The sequence below is a fragment of the Bos javanicus genome, chromosome 26, assembly GCF_032452875.1.
Source record: "Bos javanicus breed banteng chromosome 26, ARS-OSU_banteng_1.0, whole genome shotgun sequence".
Classification (NCBI taxonomy): Eukaryota; Metazoa; Chordata; class Mammalia; order Artiodactyla; family Bovidae; genus Bos; species Bos javanicus.
In genome coordinates, this window is record NC_083893.1 from 46,014,779 (window position 1) to 46,030,797 (window position 16,019).

The 16,019-nt window shown below is 47.5% G+C and overlaps 2 protein-coding genes across 4 annotated transcripts in view; one reads left to right on the forward strand and one right to left on the reverse strand.

Moving 5' to 3' along the window:
• DOCK1 (dedicator of cytokinesis 1) overlaps nt 1-16,019 on the forward strand; it is a 560,513-nt gene that overhangs the window by 260,338 nt on the left and 284,156 nt on the right. The gene's annotated exons all lie outside the window — the stretch shown is intronic.
• The window catches only part of INSYN2A (inhibitory synaptic factor 2A), a 61,524-nt gene that overhangs the window by 37,662 nt on the left and 7,843 nt on the right, over nt 1-16,019 (reverse strand). The window contains exon 2 of one of the 2 annotated variants that reach the window (XM_061403989.1): nt 921-2,118. In XM_061403989.1, coding sequence (XP_061259973.1) covers nt 921-2,113 — 1,193 coding nt within the window. In that variant the 5' untranslated portion in view covers nt 2,114-2,118. Of the gene's footprint in view, nt 1-920; nt 5,097-16,019 lie in introns of those variants that run through there. The other variant, XM_061403990.1, reaches the window with a different exon arrangement.

Below are 16,019 nucleotides of genomic sequence, written 5' to 3' on the forward strand. Positions count from 1 at the left end.
AAAGAGCTGATCGGCCATCTCAACAAAGCCAATGAACCACAAGGTTATTTCAAGAAGCACAGAAGCAGAGCAGTGCTGGCTGTTTCCCATCAGCCTAGCACACGGCCTGGCCTTCCTAGCTAAGAGGCTCAAGACTAACGTCCCATCTTTAGGTCATTTGTTGTTAAATTCTCTGCTGCACAATTTCAAGTTCAAAAGATGGGAAACAAAGTTCAGCAATCTGTTATCAGTGGCCGACAGTCCTGGCTGTTAACATTCTCTCTCCTGCCCATCTGGATACACAGGGCATCTCATGGAGAAAGGCGTCTCTCTCCTAATCATATACAGATAGCATCTGTCTAAGAATGGACATCGCTTCTGTAAGCTCCAAGTAAGATGGGGGCAGGGGGGAACCATATTGTCTGTTGTATAAAATATAAAACCTGGTATAGTCCTGAATGTCAATGTTATTCCAATTATTTAGCATAAGTGAGTCAGCATTTACTTTTCAAAATGCCATCCGAATTTCTTTTCCATTACTAAAAGGCAAGTCGCTTCTTATTCAGATTAGATATTCTGGACTGGCATACCTATTGTACTTCATCAGTGTCATGAACTTTAGCCCCCAGAGCTAAAAAGGGACGCTCCATCCATTCATTCAAAATGTACTCAAGTCCAGACCAGGCCCATGAATGCTAGCCAACAAGTCAACCTTGCAGGTGAGGATGAATGAGTTTTAGGATCACAGAATAACCTGGGGCCCCTTTGAACTTGCCCCCTCCCACCTATCCTCAGACCTGAATCTGTTCTCAGAAATGCTGGCTCTGGTCTCATTTAGGGGTCTGGGCTTTGGGGGCTGGCAGTGGCCCCCCCCCCACCCCCACCCCCAGAGGGTGGTGAGCCTGCAACGGGCACTGTAAGACCGGCGGGAACATACATACCCTTCCCGGTGGGCTTCTCCTTTCTCCAGCTCCTGAATGACCCCCAAGAGCACTTTGATGGTTTCCTGGCTTGAACTGATCAAGTTCTCCATCATCTGAAGCTGGGCTTTCAGGTCGACCACTTCCGTGTGAGGCACGATTTGTCGGCATTCTTCATCTGCAGCGAGCGCCGGGGGACAAGGCTGGCGCTCCTGCCCCGAGGGGGCCTGAGTCTGCAGGGAGGCGTCTTCTTCGCTACATTCCGGGGACAGGCACTGCGTCGGGGGCGAGCAGGCCGGGGCGACGACCGGCCGGGCCTGGAGCCCGCTGGCCTGCGCAGCCGTTCTCCGCTCCAGGTCGGCTGCGGGGCAGAGGGACCACTCGCTCGAGGGAGCGGAGTTCGACAAGGCCGGCGCAGGGGCCCTGGCGCCTGGGGCGGGTGCGTACACGGTGGCCACCTCGGTCTTAAACACCCTCCGGTGGGCCGATGGAGCCGGCTCCTCGGTGTCCGGGGTCGCCCTGCCCTGCCTGGCTTTCCCGAGCAGCTGGTACTCCAGCTCCTGGGAGGACGACCGAGTGGAGTTCTGCACCGGAGCATCGCGGTAGCTGTGCCGGTCAGGGGTTTTGCACGGCTCCGCGCAGTTGACCCCGGTGGGCGGCCCCAGCGCGTTCACGTGTTCGTCGGAGTGGAAAACCAAGGCTGTGGTCTTCTGTACCCGGCCCGCGCCCCACGGCCGGGCCTCCTCGCCCGGCCCTTCCTGGCTCTTCTCTTTCGCGTCAATTACCAACCCGTTGTTCTGACTTTTAAAGGCCTCGGTGCCTGGGATGCTTTTGAGAGTCCCCTTTTTGCGGTCCAGAGGGAAAGTCTGGTAACACTTCTTGAGGTCGGGCGAGGTCTGCACACCTGTGCTCTTGGTGACGTTGGGGATGGACCGCCGGGCCGGCACGGTCATGTACTTGCGGTAGGCAGCCCGGCAGGACGCGGGCCTGGCCTCCCGCTTGTCACCCTGCAGGCCCGAGGCGAGCTGAGTGTCCCTCTGCTCGTTTTGCGCCTCGCAGATGTCCTTAAAGCGCACCTGCAGGGCTTTATTCCGCTTCTTAATCTGCCGGTTGGGATCCAGGGCATATTTCATCTCCAGGGCCAGACAGGCGGCAGGCTCCACTTCACTCGCAGAGGTCGTGAGTACGCATTTGCTGGGTTCCTTACTGACCATGGTTCCTGCAGGCGGATACAACAACAGACCTTGTCAGTGGAACAGAAACCCACAGGAAACCACAGGCAGCGCAGGCTTTGGGCCAGAATGACGGATGCCTGCTCCCTAATTATTTTTAAACAGGTGAGGTCGGCCTTTATGTTAAGGAAAATCAGACAGGCAGAGAATCCCTGGCAGGCACAGTTTGAAATGTTTCTCAGATATTAAAGCTTGCCTCCCTCTCCATGTAGGATACACTCGTTTTTCCTTTGATAGTAAGGCATGTTTCCCCATCAGACAAACCTGTTTTACTATATTCATCAAGAAGCCCAACGACTCTGCCTCTTCTGCTTTTTTTTTTCTTGCAGATTGCTGTTTTGCAGGCACATCTCCACTTCACAGGCAGATGGTTTTTCAAAATGCAACTTACTTGGTTTGGGCTTTTACTACTTTTTTGAGGGCTACCGATTAATCTATTATTGGAATCCGAGAGGATTGCTATTTTCTCTTAAAGACATCTTGGGGATTCTAGCTCCTGATCGGATAAATGTGGAGAGTCCTCCGATGAGGAACTGAACTATATCTATTTATGTTAGCCATTCTGGATGCTATGTGATAGGGTGCCGGGCTGGTTTATGGGAAAACTGTAAAGGGAACAGTCTCAGCAGTATGGCTTGCTTCTCATGGGTTAACATCAGCCATAGCGAGGGCATGGGTTTCCTGGTTTCTACAAAGTCTGTGTTAGCAACTCTTTTCTTTGATTCTGTGGAGAGGGGTATTTGAAAATACTTAAAAAAAAAAAAAAGAAATTATTCATTCTAGAATCAAGTTTTGTGTTTTGATCACAACCTCTGCAAATGAACACAATGGTGGTTGTTTCAGGATTTAAATTCTGAAAGAAAATAAAATCACAAGGCTTTATGTTAATCATGCAGATTCATCTTGGGCTGAATTATTAAATGCAACTAAGAAGATGCAGGTGGCCAGTGATTGCTCTGGGGGAATACCAGTGGGTAAAATGCCTTCACTTTATTAGGCAGATTCGCAGCTGTTTATCACACATGGAAGGACTTTCTTGCGGGCTGAACTGAAAGCAAGAAAATACAGTTAAGTATGCCGTTTGTGAGTTAGTGTTTGCTTTTTCCCCTCCCTGTGTTCGAGAAGAAAGCAGAAGGGAGGAATCTGGGGTGTGGAGGGCCCTGGTGTCCAAGCGAGGTGACCAGAGAGGCAGGGTCATTGACAGGAGCCGGTGAGAGCAATGCAAGAACAGGCTCAGGCTGCCATGACCCACCCACCACCCAGGGACCCTCATGGAGCCTCCCATGGCACTTCCTGTGAAATGCCATAGGCCCTGTGATCACGTGACTGCCGCTCTGGGAGTCAGGGGTGTGCGGTCTTCAGGTGCTCTGCTGGTAGAGGAGAGCCATGCCTAATACCTTCAGTGCCACTCATCCCGTTGCAAGGAGGAAACTCGAGTTCAGAGAGGTTAGGTCACTTGTTCATAGTCACACAGCAAGTGAGACACACAGGCAGGATCCTGATCTACCTGCCCCCTCGAGTCCACATTGTTTCTCATACCTCAGGAGTCCAGTGAACAGAGAGGCAGGCCACTTCCCTACGTACCTGAGTTACAATTGCAGGCCAACAGGGCTGGTGTTTCAGGGAGGAGCCCAGAGCCCTTGGCCAAGAGGGAGTTAAAGATCCGCCTACCCCCTCCCGCCACGCAGAGTCTGGGACTCCGTTAAGTTGACATTGCAGGCCAGCATGGCACTGGTATGCTCTGAAAGTTCACTAGTGTTACTGAATGAAAGGCTTAGAGAAAAAATGCAAGCACTTCATCAATTATGCCTTGAACAGTGAGCCAGTAATCACGTTAGAGGACATCAGAAGTAATCCCTGCAGAGCTTGGTTCCAATCACATCAGGTTTCCCAGCCTTGGCATTCTTGGTGTTACGGGCCAGGTGAGTCTTTGTTGGGGGTTGTCCTGTGCCGTGTAAAATATGCATTAGCGTCTTGGCGTCTCTCAATATTAGCAGCACCCCCACTCTAAAGTAACAGCCAGAAGGTCTCCAGACGAGTAGCCCTGGGGGTGCCTAACTGACTCCTATTGAGAACCACTGCATCAGACCTTTAACCTTGGGTGGCTAGAGTGTGTCCTGAAGCTAAGGCAGGGGTGGAAAGCCACATGAGAGACCAGGAAGGCATCACAGTGTCCCACCTCCCCAGGAGGCATGCAGAGTGCCAGCTCTGAGGCTCTAGTCTGCAAAAGATGTAGCTCGGAGCTCAGCCAACATGGAGGTGAGTGCTCATCCCACGGCAGCTGTGTGTCCTCTGACAAAAGAATTGATCTGAAACAGTCATATCTGGGGGGAGGCAGGAGCAAGACAGAGAACAGGTCTTCTTTCGTCTTTGGCGCTCTACTGGGCACTGGGGGTATTTGGAGATGTCGGTCATTTGAAACTTGAAAAATGAGGCCGTTTTGGAAAGACGGAAAAGGCAGAGATACAGACTGAACAAGATCATGGGTGATGGGGACAGAGCGTGCCTGATAAGGGTAGATTATATATGTGTGTATAGATATAGTTGAGAGACACTTATCCCATAAGGTTACAAAGATGCACACAAGGGGCCTCGTGTGAGGGAGAGAATAGGGGCAGTGGGGGTAATAAGGAAAGGAAACCTTAACCCTCTCTTGTAGCTTGTATTCATTCTCTAAAGCCTCAGCTGTCCAGGTGTGTCAGAATGTATTGTGCCTTCATCCTGCAGAAGACCTTCACACTAGGGAAAATTTGAAAGAGAGAGCATCTTTACAAAAAGCAATTTACTAGTAATTTTTCAGCTTTTTCCCTGCCACGACTGAAAAATGTGTGTCTGAATAAGTTTGTCCTACCACGCTATTCATCATCACGATTTGCCAAGAACTGCACTGAAATAATTTTTTTCCATCAGTCTGCTGGTTTGGAAAGATATTCTGGTCTTGGACCCAACCATCAAACTAATAAAACAAATCAGAAGAATTAATTGCCGGTGGCAAAATAATAATAATAATAAATTCCTAGTCCCTCGGACTGCAAGGAGATCCAACCAGTCCATTCTGAAGGAGATCAGCCCTGGGATTTCTTTGGAAGGAATGATGCTAAAGCTGAAACTCCAGTACTTTGGCCACCTCATGCGAAGAGTTGACTCATTGGAAAAGACTCTGATGCTGGGAGGGATTGGGGGCAAGAGGAAAAGGGGACGACAGAGGATGAGATGCTTGGATGGCATCACCGACTCGATGGACATGAGTTTGGGTAAACTCCAGGAGTTGGTGATGGACAGAGAGGCCTGGGGTGCTGCAGTCTATGGGGTCACCAAGAGTCAGACACGACTGAGTGACTGAACTGAACTGAAAAAGCATATGAAAAAATACATATGTATAACTGAGTCACTTTGCTGTACAACTGAAATTAACACAGCATTCTAAATCAACTATTTTTCGATAAAATTTAAAGAAAAAGAAAATGATTGTGTCATGCAAGAAAACTGGTTGTTCTCTAGATAAGAGTCCAGGAGACAAGTGGAACTTCCTGGCGTGCTTGTTTTTCATTTCCTTCATGCATCTGTTCATACACGCCTTACTGTGTAGCCTCAACACTCAGTCCATACGTTCCCGGTTTCTGGGTGCTAAACCAAGGCCGGCCCTGTCCTGTGCACTTCACTCTCATTTTCTCCCTGATCTCACAGCATCCTCACAGCGACGACACTATTGTTACCCTCAAGCTGGAAGCAGAGGAACTCAGGCACTCGATTTTTTTTTTCCGGATCTTGCTCAGAATCACACTGCCAGTACATCCCTTTAAGTTCCCGGCCTGGGGAAATTTGTAACCCGAAATGACCCATGGGAAACCACAGGAAGCATCAAACGCTGGAACTCAGGGCGGGCCCTTTCCTTGGCCTGTTTCCACAAAGGATCTGGGTGCAGGTTTCTCAGGGCACCACCACGTAGGTCCCAGCAGCACAGCTGGTCCTGCAGCAGACTCAGCCCGGGTTGCCTTGAGTTCTGGATTGATCGTGATGCCAAAATGCCATTTTCAATGGTGGCTTGCCTTGTCCGGGTCACCCCGGAGAACCATGGACTGTCAGAGTTAAACTACTGGCTCTAAAGCTGAAGGAGTTCAGAAAGTTTATTTTTCATAAGAAAACTGTGTTTTAGATTCACTGGACTGCGCTGTCTTGAGGTAAAAACGCCAAGTCACGGTTGTGCCTGGCTGGCTCGGGGAGTGCGCGATGTCGAGGAGCTGCTTGGAATATAAATGTCTTAATTACCCTCAAATTAAATTTCATAATCAAATGTGAGTTGTAAATATATAAACCCTGTATTTTTAGATTAGTGATGGAGAGTCATCTCTGCCTGCCGCTTTAAATTAATAGCTTATATAAAAATGTTCATTCCAGCTTAAAGGAGTGAAAGATGGAAGCAACTAAATGCCTAACAATAGGTAAACGGTTAAGTAAATTATGGTTACATTCACTCAGTGCGGCCATTAAAATGATAATTATAAAGATTATTTAGTATTGGAGGAAAACGCTTGTGAAATAATGTCAAGTGAAGGGAAGCCATCTACCAAATTGTACTGGAAAAAAGTAACCAAAAATTGGTTGTCACCGTGGCACTGAGATGGTACGTTTGGGGAGGTTTTTTTTTTTTTCCCCTTCTTTCTTCTGGTTTGGGTGCAGGACCTACAGTGTCCTTATATTGTTTCTCAATTTAAAAAAAAAAAAAGAGCAAACTCGGTCCACACCTTAGGCAGCGTGAGGGGATCAGGCCTCTGCCAACTAGAAACACTTGGATCGAGTAAGGAAAACCCAGAAATGATTAGATTTGGGTACAAGCAGTCTCCCAAAGGTCATCTTTTATTGTTTTGAGGAAGCCTTGGATAAAGAAAGAAAATGAATTTCAAAATCCTGATGGTATTCATGTGTGTGTATGTGTATCTGATCTCGGGTGGGCTCAGCCTGCCCTGACTTGGGCTCCCAGGCAGAGATGGAGGCCAGATCCTAAGCTCTAGACCAGCGGTCAGTGGCAAGGGCCCTGGTCCTTTGGCTTTGCAGAAAAGAATTCCCACAAAGCTAGAAAGAAGTGAAGCAGGTAAAGTTTTTGTTAAGAGGAAAAAGACTGCAGTATGTATAGATAGATTTGCTCAGAGGGAAACTCCCTGAACTGCTGAGTCGCACCCTCATGGCAGTTTGAATTACTATTATGGGGTATTTCTTCCGGGTTTCTCTTGGCCAGTCATTTTGATTTGCCCGGTTCACAGTCCACATGAGGTATATCTCAGGATCTTCACATGTGTGAGCGTGCATTTCTTAGCCAAGATGGATTCTACTGCAAAGGCCTCTGGGTAGAGCATCCTTTAGCATCACTCTCCATTGACTTCCAAGGAGCCTTTCTGCATACCTGTGGTTGGGGAGGTCTCCTGACTTCAGGAATGAGAAATATGTGGTCTGGAGTTAATTGTCCTGCTTTTCTCCTCCTCCCTTAATTGTCCTGCTCATCTCTTCTTGGTTCCCTGGTGGCTTAGATGGTAAAGAATCTGCCTGCAGTGTGGGAGACTCGGGTTCGATCCCTGCATTGGGAAGAACCCCTGGGGGAGGAAATGGCAACCCACTCCAGTATCCTTGCCTGGAGAATCCCATGGATAGAGGAGCCTGGTGGGCTACAGTCCATGGGGTCGCAGAGTCGGGCTTGACTGAAGCGGCTTGGCATAGCATTCTCTTCTTCGAGTTTCAGTCCATAGGGAATGAATCTGTAATCGCTTCACCTTGGGGTTGGGGGGCATCTACCTCCTGCCTCATGTCTGCCGAGGTGTAGACATCTACACACATCCCTCTGTATGTATGTGGATCGGCTGGGAGAGCCAGGGAGTGTTTAGTTGAAAATATATCAATATGTGAGAAAACTCACGGGGTGGAATTTGCCATCTGTTTTAATTAGAAATCAAACGGTTTTGCCCTATAATCTACAGCTAGCATCTGAGGCAAACTTGGTTGGTTTCAGCAGCTGATGAGAGAGAATCTCCATTGGGTGAGCTCAGTTCTTACTGTCTGCAGGGACCCGGAGCTTTCCAGTCTGGGCTCCAGCTGTGATATCAACAGCATAATGCAGTTGACTGCCAGTGGCGGCCGGGGAGCAGGCCGGCCTTGCCAGGACACCTCCCAGGGTCCCCTCAGTTGGTGGATATGGCAGAAGAGCTAAGGCCAGCAACTGATGAGTTTGGAAAGGGACTGCATGATATTATTGGTTTTCCTTGTGGCTTTCCCGCTGTTGAGACACCTTGGCGTCAAAGATGCTGGCCGGGATTCAGGATTAATTGGGTCAGCATTTTATTCTAATGCAGAGGGAATGCCTGAACTGGGAGCGGGGGAGTGATGAAAAAGAATATCCCCTGTTTTAACACGCTGCTTCCTGGGCAGAAAAGGAAGTGAGGCAGAGACCCCACACCTGCTCATGAATTCATCCGCCTTCTGAAATAGTTAACGTTAAGACCTATGTTATCACACTGACTGATTCTTCCAAAGCAAAAGTCCTCTCCTCTGGGCAAAGCTAACTGCTATAGCTTTTGGACTGTGTCTTAGTGAGATTCATTATCCAGTTTAATTTTGTTTAATACACTGAAATGATATTTTTCCAGACACGTGTTCCCTTCTTCAGAGGTCATTGCCTATGAAGGCTGAAGTGGGGTGTAAAAAAAAAAAAGAACGCTGACACCCCTCTGAAACTGAGCTGTAGGCAGGGGAGCCGCTCCTGTCCCAGCCCCCAAAGCTGTGGCCCTTTGTGAGAAATACCCAAGCCGTGCCCCATCCTCTGGGCTGGTGGATGATTGCCATGAGGTCTCCATCATTAAGACCTGAGGATCATCCATTGGGAAGCAGGACAGAGGGTCCTGGGCAGAAGAAAGAGCTGCTCAGTGGAGACACCCGGCTCGTGCATATCTCTGATTTCAGAAAATCCATTTTATGGATCTAATTCTGAATACGCTTTGATTCTGGGGTGAAGAAGCTGGACTTCCCTTGATGGCAATGGGCAGACGTTTTTTAAAGGTTTGCTAGAATGAGTAAAGAGTGAAACGGAGCCCCTGGGCTCTTTGACCAAGTTAGTTTTATGTCCTTCCCACTGCTGACAGTACTCATTGTTTCTAGTCTACATTTCTTTTTCGGCAATAGCAAATATTTAAATGAGAACTTTCATATCTGCTGTCTTATGCAATGCATCTATTGAGTAGCATTCTATGCTCATATAATAAAATTTTTTAGTTGTTATGTTGCTGTAGCTTAGTCACTAAGTTGTGTCTAACTCTTTGCAGCCCCATGGACTGCAACACTCCAGGCTCCTCTGTCCTCCACTATCTCCTGGAGTTGCTCAGATTCATGTCCATTAAGTCATTGATGCCATCCAACCATCTCCTCCTCTGCTGCCTCCTTCTCCTTTTGCCGTCAGTCTTTCCCAGCATCAGGGTCTTTCCCAATGAGTCAAATCAGGTGACCAATGTATTGCAGTTTCAAGCTTTAGCATCAGTTGTTATGAGGAGGTTCTATGTTATTTTTTACTCTCAACAACGTCAAAATCATGATTGATCCTCAAATACATGAGCTTCTTTCCCCTTCTAATGTAATTAAGGCAAGTTCTTGACTTAAAAGAAAGAAAAAACAAAAAACCCTCATTTTTACCTACAGAAAAACTTTTACTCCATTACTTCAGCCACAAAGCATAACCTGACTCTCTCTGGCCTGTTTCTAATTAGTGGGAGCAGAGGAAGTAAAGCACGCATTTTCTACGTGGATGTTTGGGTTTGGTGTTGAGGTTTTAGAAGGACCGGAAGATGCTGTCTTCATTGGACCTGACTTTCCTCTTCGTTTTTGGCCTGTTTACTTAGTGTTTCTGGGTTCAGCTTATCCTGACATTAACCTTCCTTTATCCTCTGTCCAGATGGGATCTAAATTCGTAGAAATGGACTAGCAACCTTTTGTGACGGTGGCCAAAATCAACTGGAAAAAAATACCTCCTCCAATTGAGATGTTATATCAACATAGGAAACTTTATGTGCAGCAGTTAGCTTTGCTAATTAACTGTGTCCAGAAAGAATTCAGTAAAACTGCTAACAGCCACTCACCAAAGTCATCTGTAAGACTAGAAAAGGAACTGATTTCCCTATTCCTCTTCACTCCCCCTTCAGTATGACAGTTACAGAAAATGTTAAAAATAAGGCCTTTCGTTTTGAGCATAGCTCTCAGTGCATTTAGATGAATGTAGAAAATAGCCCACCTACTCTATTCCCCAAAGGCTCCCAGTTATTAAGCAACAATTAGTTGATGGTGTGGGGCCTGATTGCAAGAGCTGGAATTAGTAAGATGCAAGAGAGGTGGCTTCTCTTCCTTAGATTATTTATGAAAGTCTCACTCTTTTGAGAACGTGCACACTGGAATGCACTTTGTGCTTGTTTTGCCTTACTGATGAACTATGATGAATCCATCCATATATATATTTTTATATATATATATATATATATATATATATTTTGCTAAATGACATGTTTTGACTCATCATATATCTGAAGCTAAAATTAGAACAGTAATTTCCCCAAAAAATAACTGTCAACAGAGTGTGTTTTCCCTGCTGCTTCTACCGGCTCAATCTCAGATCACATTGGAACACCCGGGCAGGGTTTCTGCTTGGGGGTGACCATTCACCACAACTGCAATCAATTAGAGTTAAAGATGCTATCCATCTCTCTGGCACGGCCATGGGAGTGTCCATCTATTACCATCAAAACGGATCCCCCGTGCGCTTTTCATTGCAGTGTGTCTCCCCTGGTACCTTGGCCCGGTCAAACTGTAGACTTTGCAAGGTCTTGGGTGTACTGCTGAGGTAGCACAAGCCATGAAAGAAGGGGAGAAATGAGTATTTCTTGTAATCAGCTTCTATTTATCAGTAGAGAGTTGACTGTCCGGGTCAGAATCATAACAAAAAGCCGTAGTCAGAGGCAGCATGCATGGTCTTCCCAAATACGGCTCACGTTTGTCAGCCATGGTCCAGTGTGGGATGGTTGCCTGGTCTGAACGAACTCTCCTTTTCTGGGATACTTGTGCTATCACACAAGATGATGCAGGAATTATTTAATCTGAGTGCACCAGGGACATGAATTAAGGAAATGAATTAAGACCCCTTTCCTTCCACTGCAGCTGATGAACAATGAGAGGGACCTCAGAAATAACTCATCACCCTGAAGAGAGATGCTGTCAGCGTAGACCACACTTGTCAGGGAGACAGTGTACAGTCGCTGGGGATGTAGAAACAGAGGGAATATTCCAGTAGCAGCTAATAGTTGCAACTGCAGGAGCACTTAGGGTGCACTTTCTGCATTTAGTGCCCAAAATATTCTTAGGGGTGGGAGGTGAAAAAAAAATAAAAAATGTCTGGGTGTCACATCCTTTGATGTCCAAATGGCTTTCACTTTTTATTTCTTAACATAAATTCGACTTCTCATTAGTCCCCATGGGTTTTTTTTTTTTTTTAACTCTGCTGGGTCAGTTGGTTCTTTAATGTTTTTCCTTGACCAACAGCTATTATGAACTTCTCTCTTTTCTGTACATAACGTTATGTAGCCTCATAAAAAGTATGAAGCCACACTTCCCCCCTCCCCAGCCACCGCGCTCTGCTCTAATGTCTTTAGAAGCCTGCCTCCGTGTGCCTGAGCAGCTCAGCAGTGTCTCTTGCAGCCTGGAGGCCTCTGTGCCCTTCTGGGAGGAGGGCTGACACGGGGGCGAACGGCCTGCGACCCTAACAGTCTGTGCTCAACCCAGTAACAAAGCTGCTGCGCTCGCCCCAGCCGAGCATGCAGCAAAGGCGCCCAGTGTTAAACGCAGGACTGAACTTGGCCTGCCCGGTGGCCAAGAGACCCCAGCCCACCCGTCGTAGGGTGCTGTATGTCTCTGAGTCCTTTGATTCTGAGGACTCCTAACAGCTGCTGACAGTGCTTTACCTGCCAGACTCCCTAGTGTAATCCCCCTTAACCAGGCCATCGCTAGGTCCCACTGATCTTTGCTTTACCTTCCTACTGCTTCACTATTGATTTCTTCCCTTCATCCTCACCATCCCAAGCTCGACCTTGGTGTTTTCACGTCCCTTGCTCTCAGCTCTCCGTCCCTCCATCCTGCACATCCTCAGTCCCACCTTCAACTGCAAACATCTCTCTTTGTGAGTACCCGCCTAGTCTTAGTTGGGTAGCACTTCCAAAAAGCAGTTTTTGTAAGGGTCCTCTGTAACCTTTCCCATCCTGCTTATCCCCCTGGATATCTCAGACCTACTCACAAGCTCTCTGTCTGCTCAAGCCAGTGCTTACAGTGTCTCTGGAGTATACGTGGGTCACTCCCTCCTTCATGTCTTTGCTCCCAGTGGTTCATGTTCTGGCCTTGGCCCCATCCTCCTCTTTAATGATTCAAGTCTAGTCTTGCCTGCCCGCTCCTTCCCCCCAGCTACGCCTGTCTTCACGGCCCTTTCATGGATGCAGTGAATGGTGCCTGCATGTGAAGGGTGATGCAGGCACCATACCGTGCGCTGGGCACCCAGGAAAACGAGGCCCAGTCCTCAGTGCTGTGTAGCTCAGCATGGAAAAGACATTCTTCTGTGGATAGCACCAGCCCGCTGCACTGAGGACCATCCTGGGAGCAGGAAGAAGAAAGGACCCAGAGTGTTCCCTGGGAAGTCAGGGCAGGCATCCCCTGGGAGACATGGAAAGATGGGCCTCAAGCCTCAATTGCTTTGCTTTGATGTGTCCCTTCTCTCTGCTTACACTTATGTAAGTGTTTGCAGACTAGATTCTGCTAAGTATCTCCTCTTTCTCTCGAACTCAATCAGCCTTTGATCCTTGCTAATTAAAGAATATAATGATATGTATCCCAGTATCCTCACAGGAGGGGCCTTACCCAGGACATTTTAAGAAGGTTTAGGGTGAGTACTCAATATTATTGGTTTCCATGGATTCTTTCTGTATAACCTGGATCCTCAATCAGATGGAGCCTGGATCCTGTGTAGGGATCAGATGAATGGAAGGGTAAAGGGACAGAGCTCCATTAGTTTAAGAGAAACCACGTTCCACAGATTTTTATCTTTTGAACCTTGGTGTAACTCTCACATTTGGTTGTTACAAAGTATTACTTTAAATTTTTTTTTCTGTGCTGATGCAGGGACAAGAGATGACCCACACTCGCACGAAAATGAGTAGATGGTTCAGCAGTGACGTGTATTTTCTACTTACTCCTAAAGTACGTCAGGGCCCTTACAACAGATTTGCTACAGTAAATGTGACCAGTAGGCTTGTTCTTATAGTGCCTGGCTTTCATCTTCGGAGTGGGATGTGGCTATTGCAAAATAAGAATTTAATTAGAAAATCTCAATCATGTGGGATAACATGAACATGTTAGGGTGGAATCATTGTAACCTAGCCTTGTAACTGAATCCTGGATTTTGCTGTAGAGGAGGAACCCCTGACGTTCTGGGGGGAAATCAATAGAGTTCGGGATCACCCCTCTGCACTGGGTTACTTCCGAGTGTGTGTGCTTTGGCCCAATGGTGTTGCGTGAAGTCGTTTTTTTGTTTTTGTTTTTTTTTAACTTGGAGTCTAAATAAAATTGCACTCAGTAAACTGCACTCAATAAAATCAATACTCAGAAATAATAATTCTACACTACATTCTGTGATGAACATGGGGCGGAAGGAAAAGGGAGATGGAGAAATGAAACAAGATGGAGAATGTGAGGGGAACAGTGAGGCCTGGAACTGCCCAGACAGGCAGGCAAACACAGAGAGGACGGGGCGGTGCTCGGGGAATTACATCCCAAGTGCTATTCAGTGGGACAAAGGCAAAGGGTTCCTGCTAGTGAGAGCCACTGCCGTCGGCTTTGCACTGCTCCGGATCAGGCGGTTGCAGCGACCCTTCTCCTGTTCAGAACTGAGCTGGACAGTTCCTCTTAGGCAACTGAGGCCGGACTGTCACAGTTTCACGTTTTATGAAGCACCCAGCATGCAATGAGCGCGAGTGTTGGACTGGACGAATGATCCCATTTTAAGTCGATGCTCTATGCTCAGCTTCTGCCTTTTGATCCCTGGGCACCTCTTTCTTCACGGGGATTGTGGAAAAGGAAGACAGTACAGAGGGGAAAGGTTGTGTAGGTTCAAGAAGGGAAGTTGGCATTGCCATGTGTAAGCAGTACTGCTGATCTTGAAATGATTCTGTTCCCCTCAGAATCGTAAAAATAATTTTTTAAAAGGAAAACATATGTCTTTCCAAAACTTTAAATGACCCCTCTTAAACTTGACCTTCTTGAAACTTTGGAGGAGAGCGTAAGTGTTAAAGAAGTGGAAGCTTTTACAAGGTTTGTTGTTGTTTTTAAAGACAGCCTTTTAAAGAATCCTAAGGGAGGTTGTTCTTCTCTCAGAAGTAGGAAGACATGCATCTTCCTCAGGGTCTCCATCCTTGAACCTGACTCTCTAGAAGAAATATACTGGTCCCTACCCCAGTAGGCACCCAGGGAAAGGGGTGCCGGGGGAGTCAAGATGACCGGGATAATGCAGGCAAGATGAAGACCCACCAGTCTCCGTGTTTTGTTTTATTCCCCTCATTGTCTTGTATTTCCTGCGGCATTCCTAAAGCTTAGAGCAACACGTGACACATAAAAAGTACCCGTAAATATTTACTGAATGAAAGGATGAATGAGTGATGTCCCAGGGGAGCAAGGAGAGCCGCCCCCTTCTGTAATACTTTTCTAGGATGAACTTAGCCACGGGGTGCTGGTCACCAAACAGAGCCCAGGTTGAGGGCAGTACGGTGAGCTTCCAGTGGCCCCACTTGGGATCAACAGTGGACATGGATTCTCCTCCCAGAGGGCAATGAGTGACCTGTGACTGTCACCATTCAAAACACAGGTGTTCTGCATGGTGGATTCATGATCACATGGTGAATGCCAAGTAAATTGTCACCTGGCAGGTCCACAGCCAGAATAAGGTATATTCACACCTTTCTTTCTCTTGATCTAGAATTTGGTCCATTCCTAGAAATTCCGGGGGTGGAGGCAGCTCTTCTCAGCAGGGGTCGGGGGTTGGAGGTTGATTATTAGTGAATGATTTACGTGTAGGATTTTATAAGTTGGCGAGGGGGTGCGCAAGGTCATCCTTTTGGCATTCTGTCATTCTAGTCTTCTCTTGTCATGATCCTTCCTGGCTCTGTCATATCACAGGGTGCTTCAGAACTGGGGTGTAGAGACTGCCTGCCTGCTTTTGAGTTCTGCCCCTTCCACAAATTAGCTCAGAATACTGCTCAGATTATATAACCTGGGCGAGTAAAAAAGTGAAAGTGGAAGTTGCTCAGTCGTCTCCAACTCTTTGCCGGCACCTCTGTTCATGGACTTCTCCAGGCTGGAATACTGGAGTGGGTAGCTGTTCCCTCCTCGAGGGGATCTTCCCGACCCAGGGATCGAACCTGGGATTCTTTACCACTGAGCCACCAAGGAAGCCCCACATTGTCCGTGTTCTAATACTGCATTCTCCAAATACTTTTTTTTTTTCTTTTGTTTTTTGGCCATGCCACATGGCATGCGGGATTGTAGTTCCCTAATCAAGGATCTAACCTGAACCTCCTACAGTGAAAGCTTGGAGTCTTAATCACTGGACCGCCAGGGAAGTTCTACCAAATATCTCTGATGGACCGGTTATTGTTTCTTAAAAGGTGGAGAAACTGAGGCACTGCAAGGTAAACCTGTGCCCACATCACCCTGATAGTAACTGGCAGAACTGGGGGTGCAGGTGTGGGCAGTGCCCCCCGAATGCACCTGTAAGCACTCTCATCTGTGATGCGGGCCCAGGTGGCTGGTATCTGTGAAGCCCCCGGTA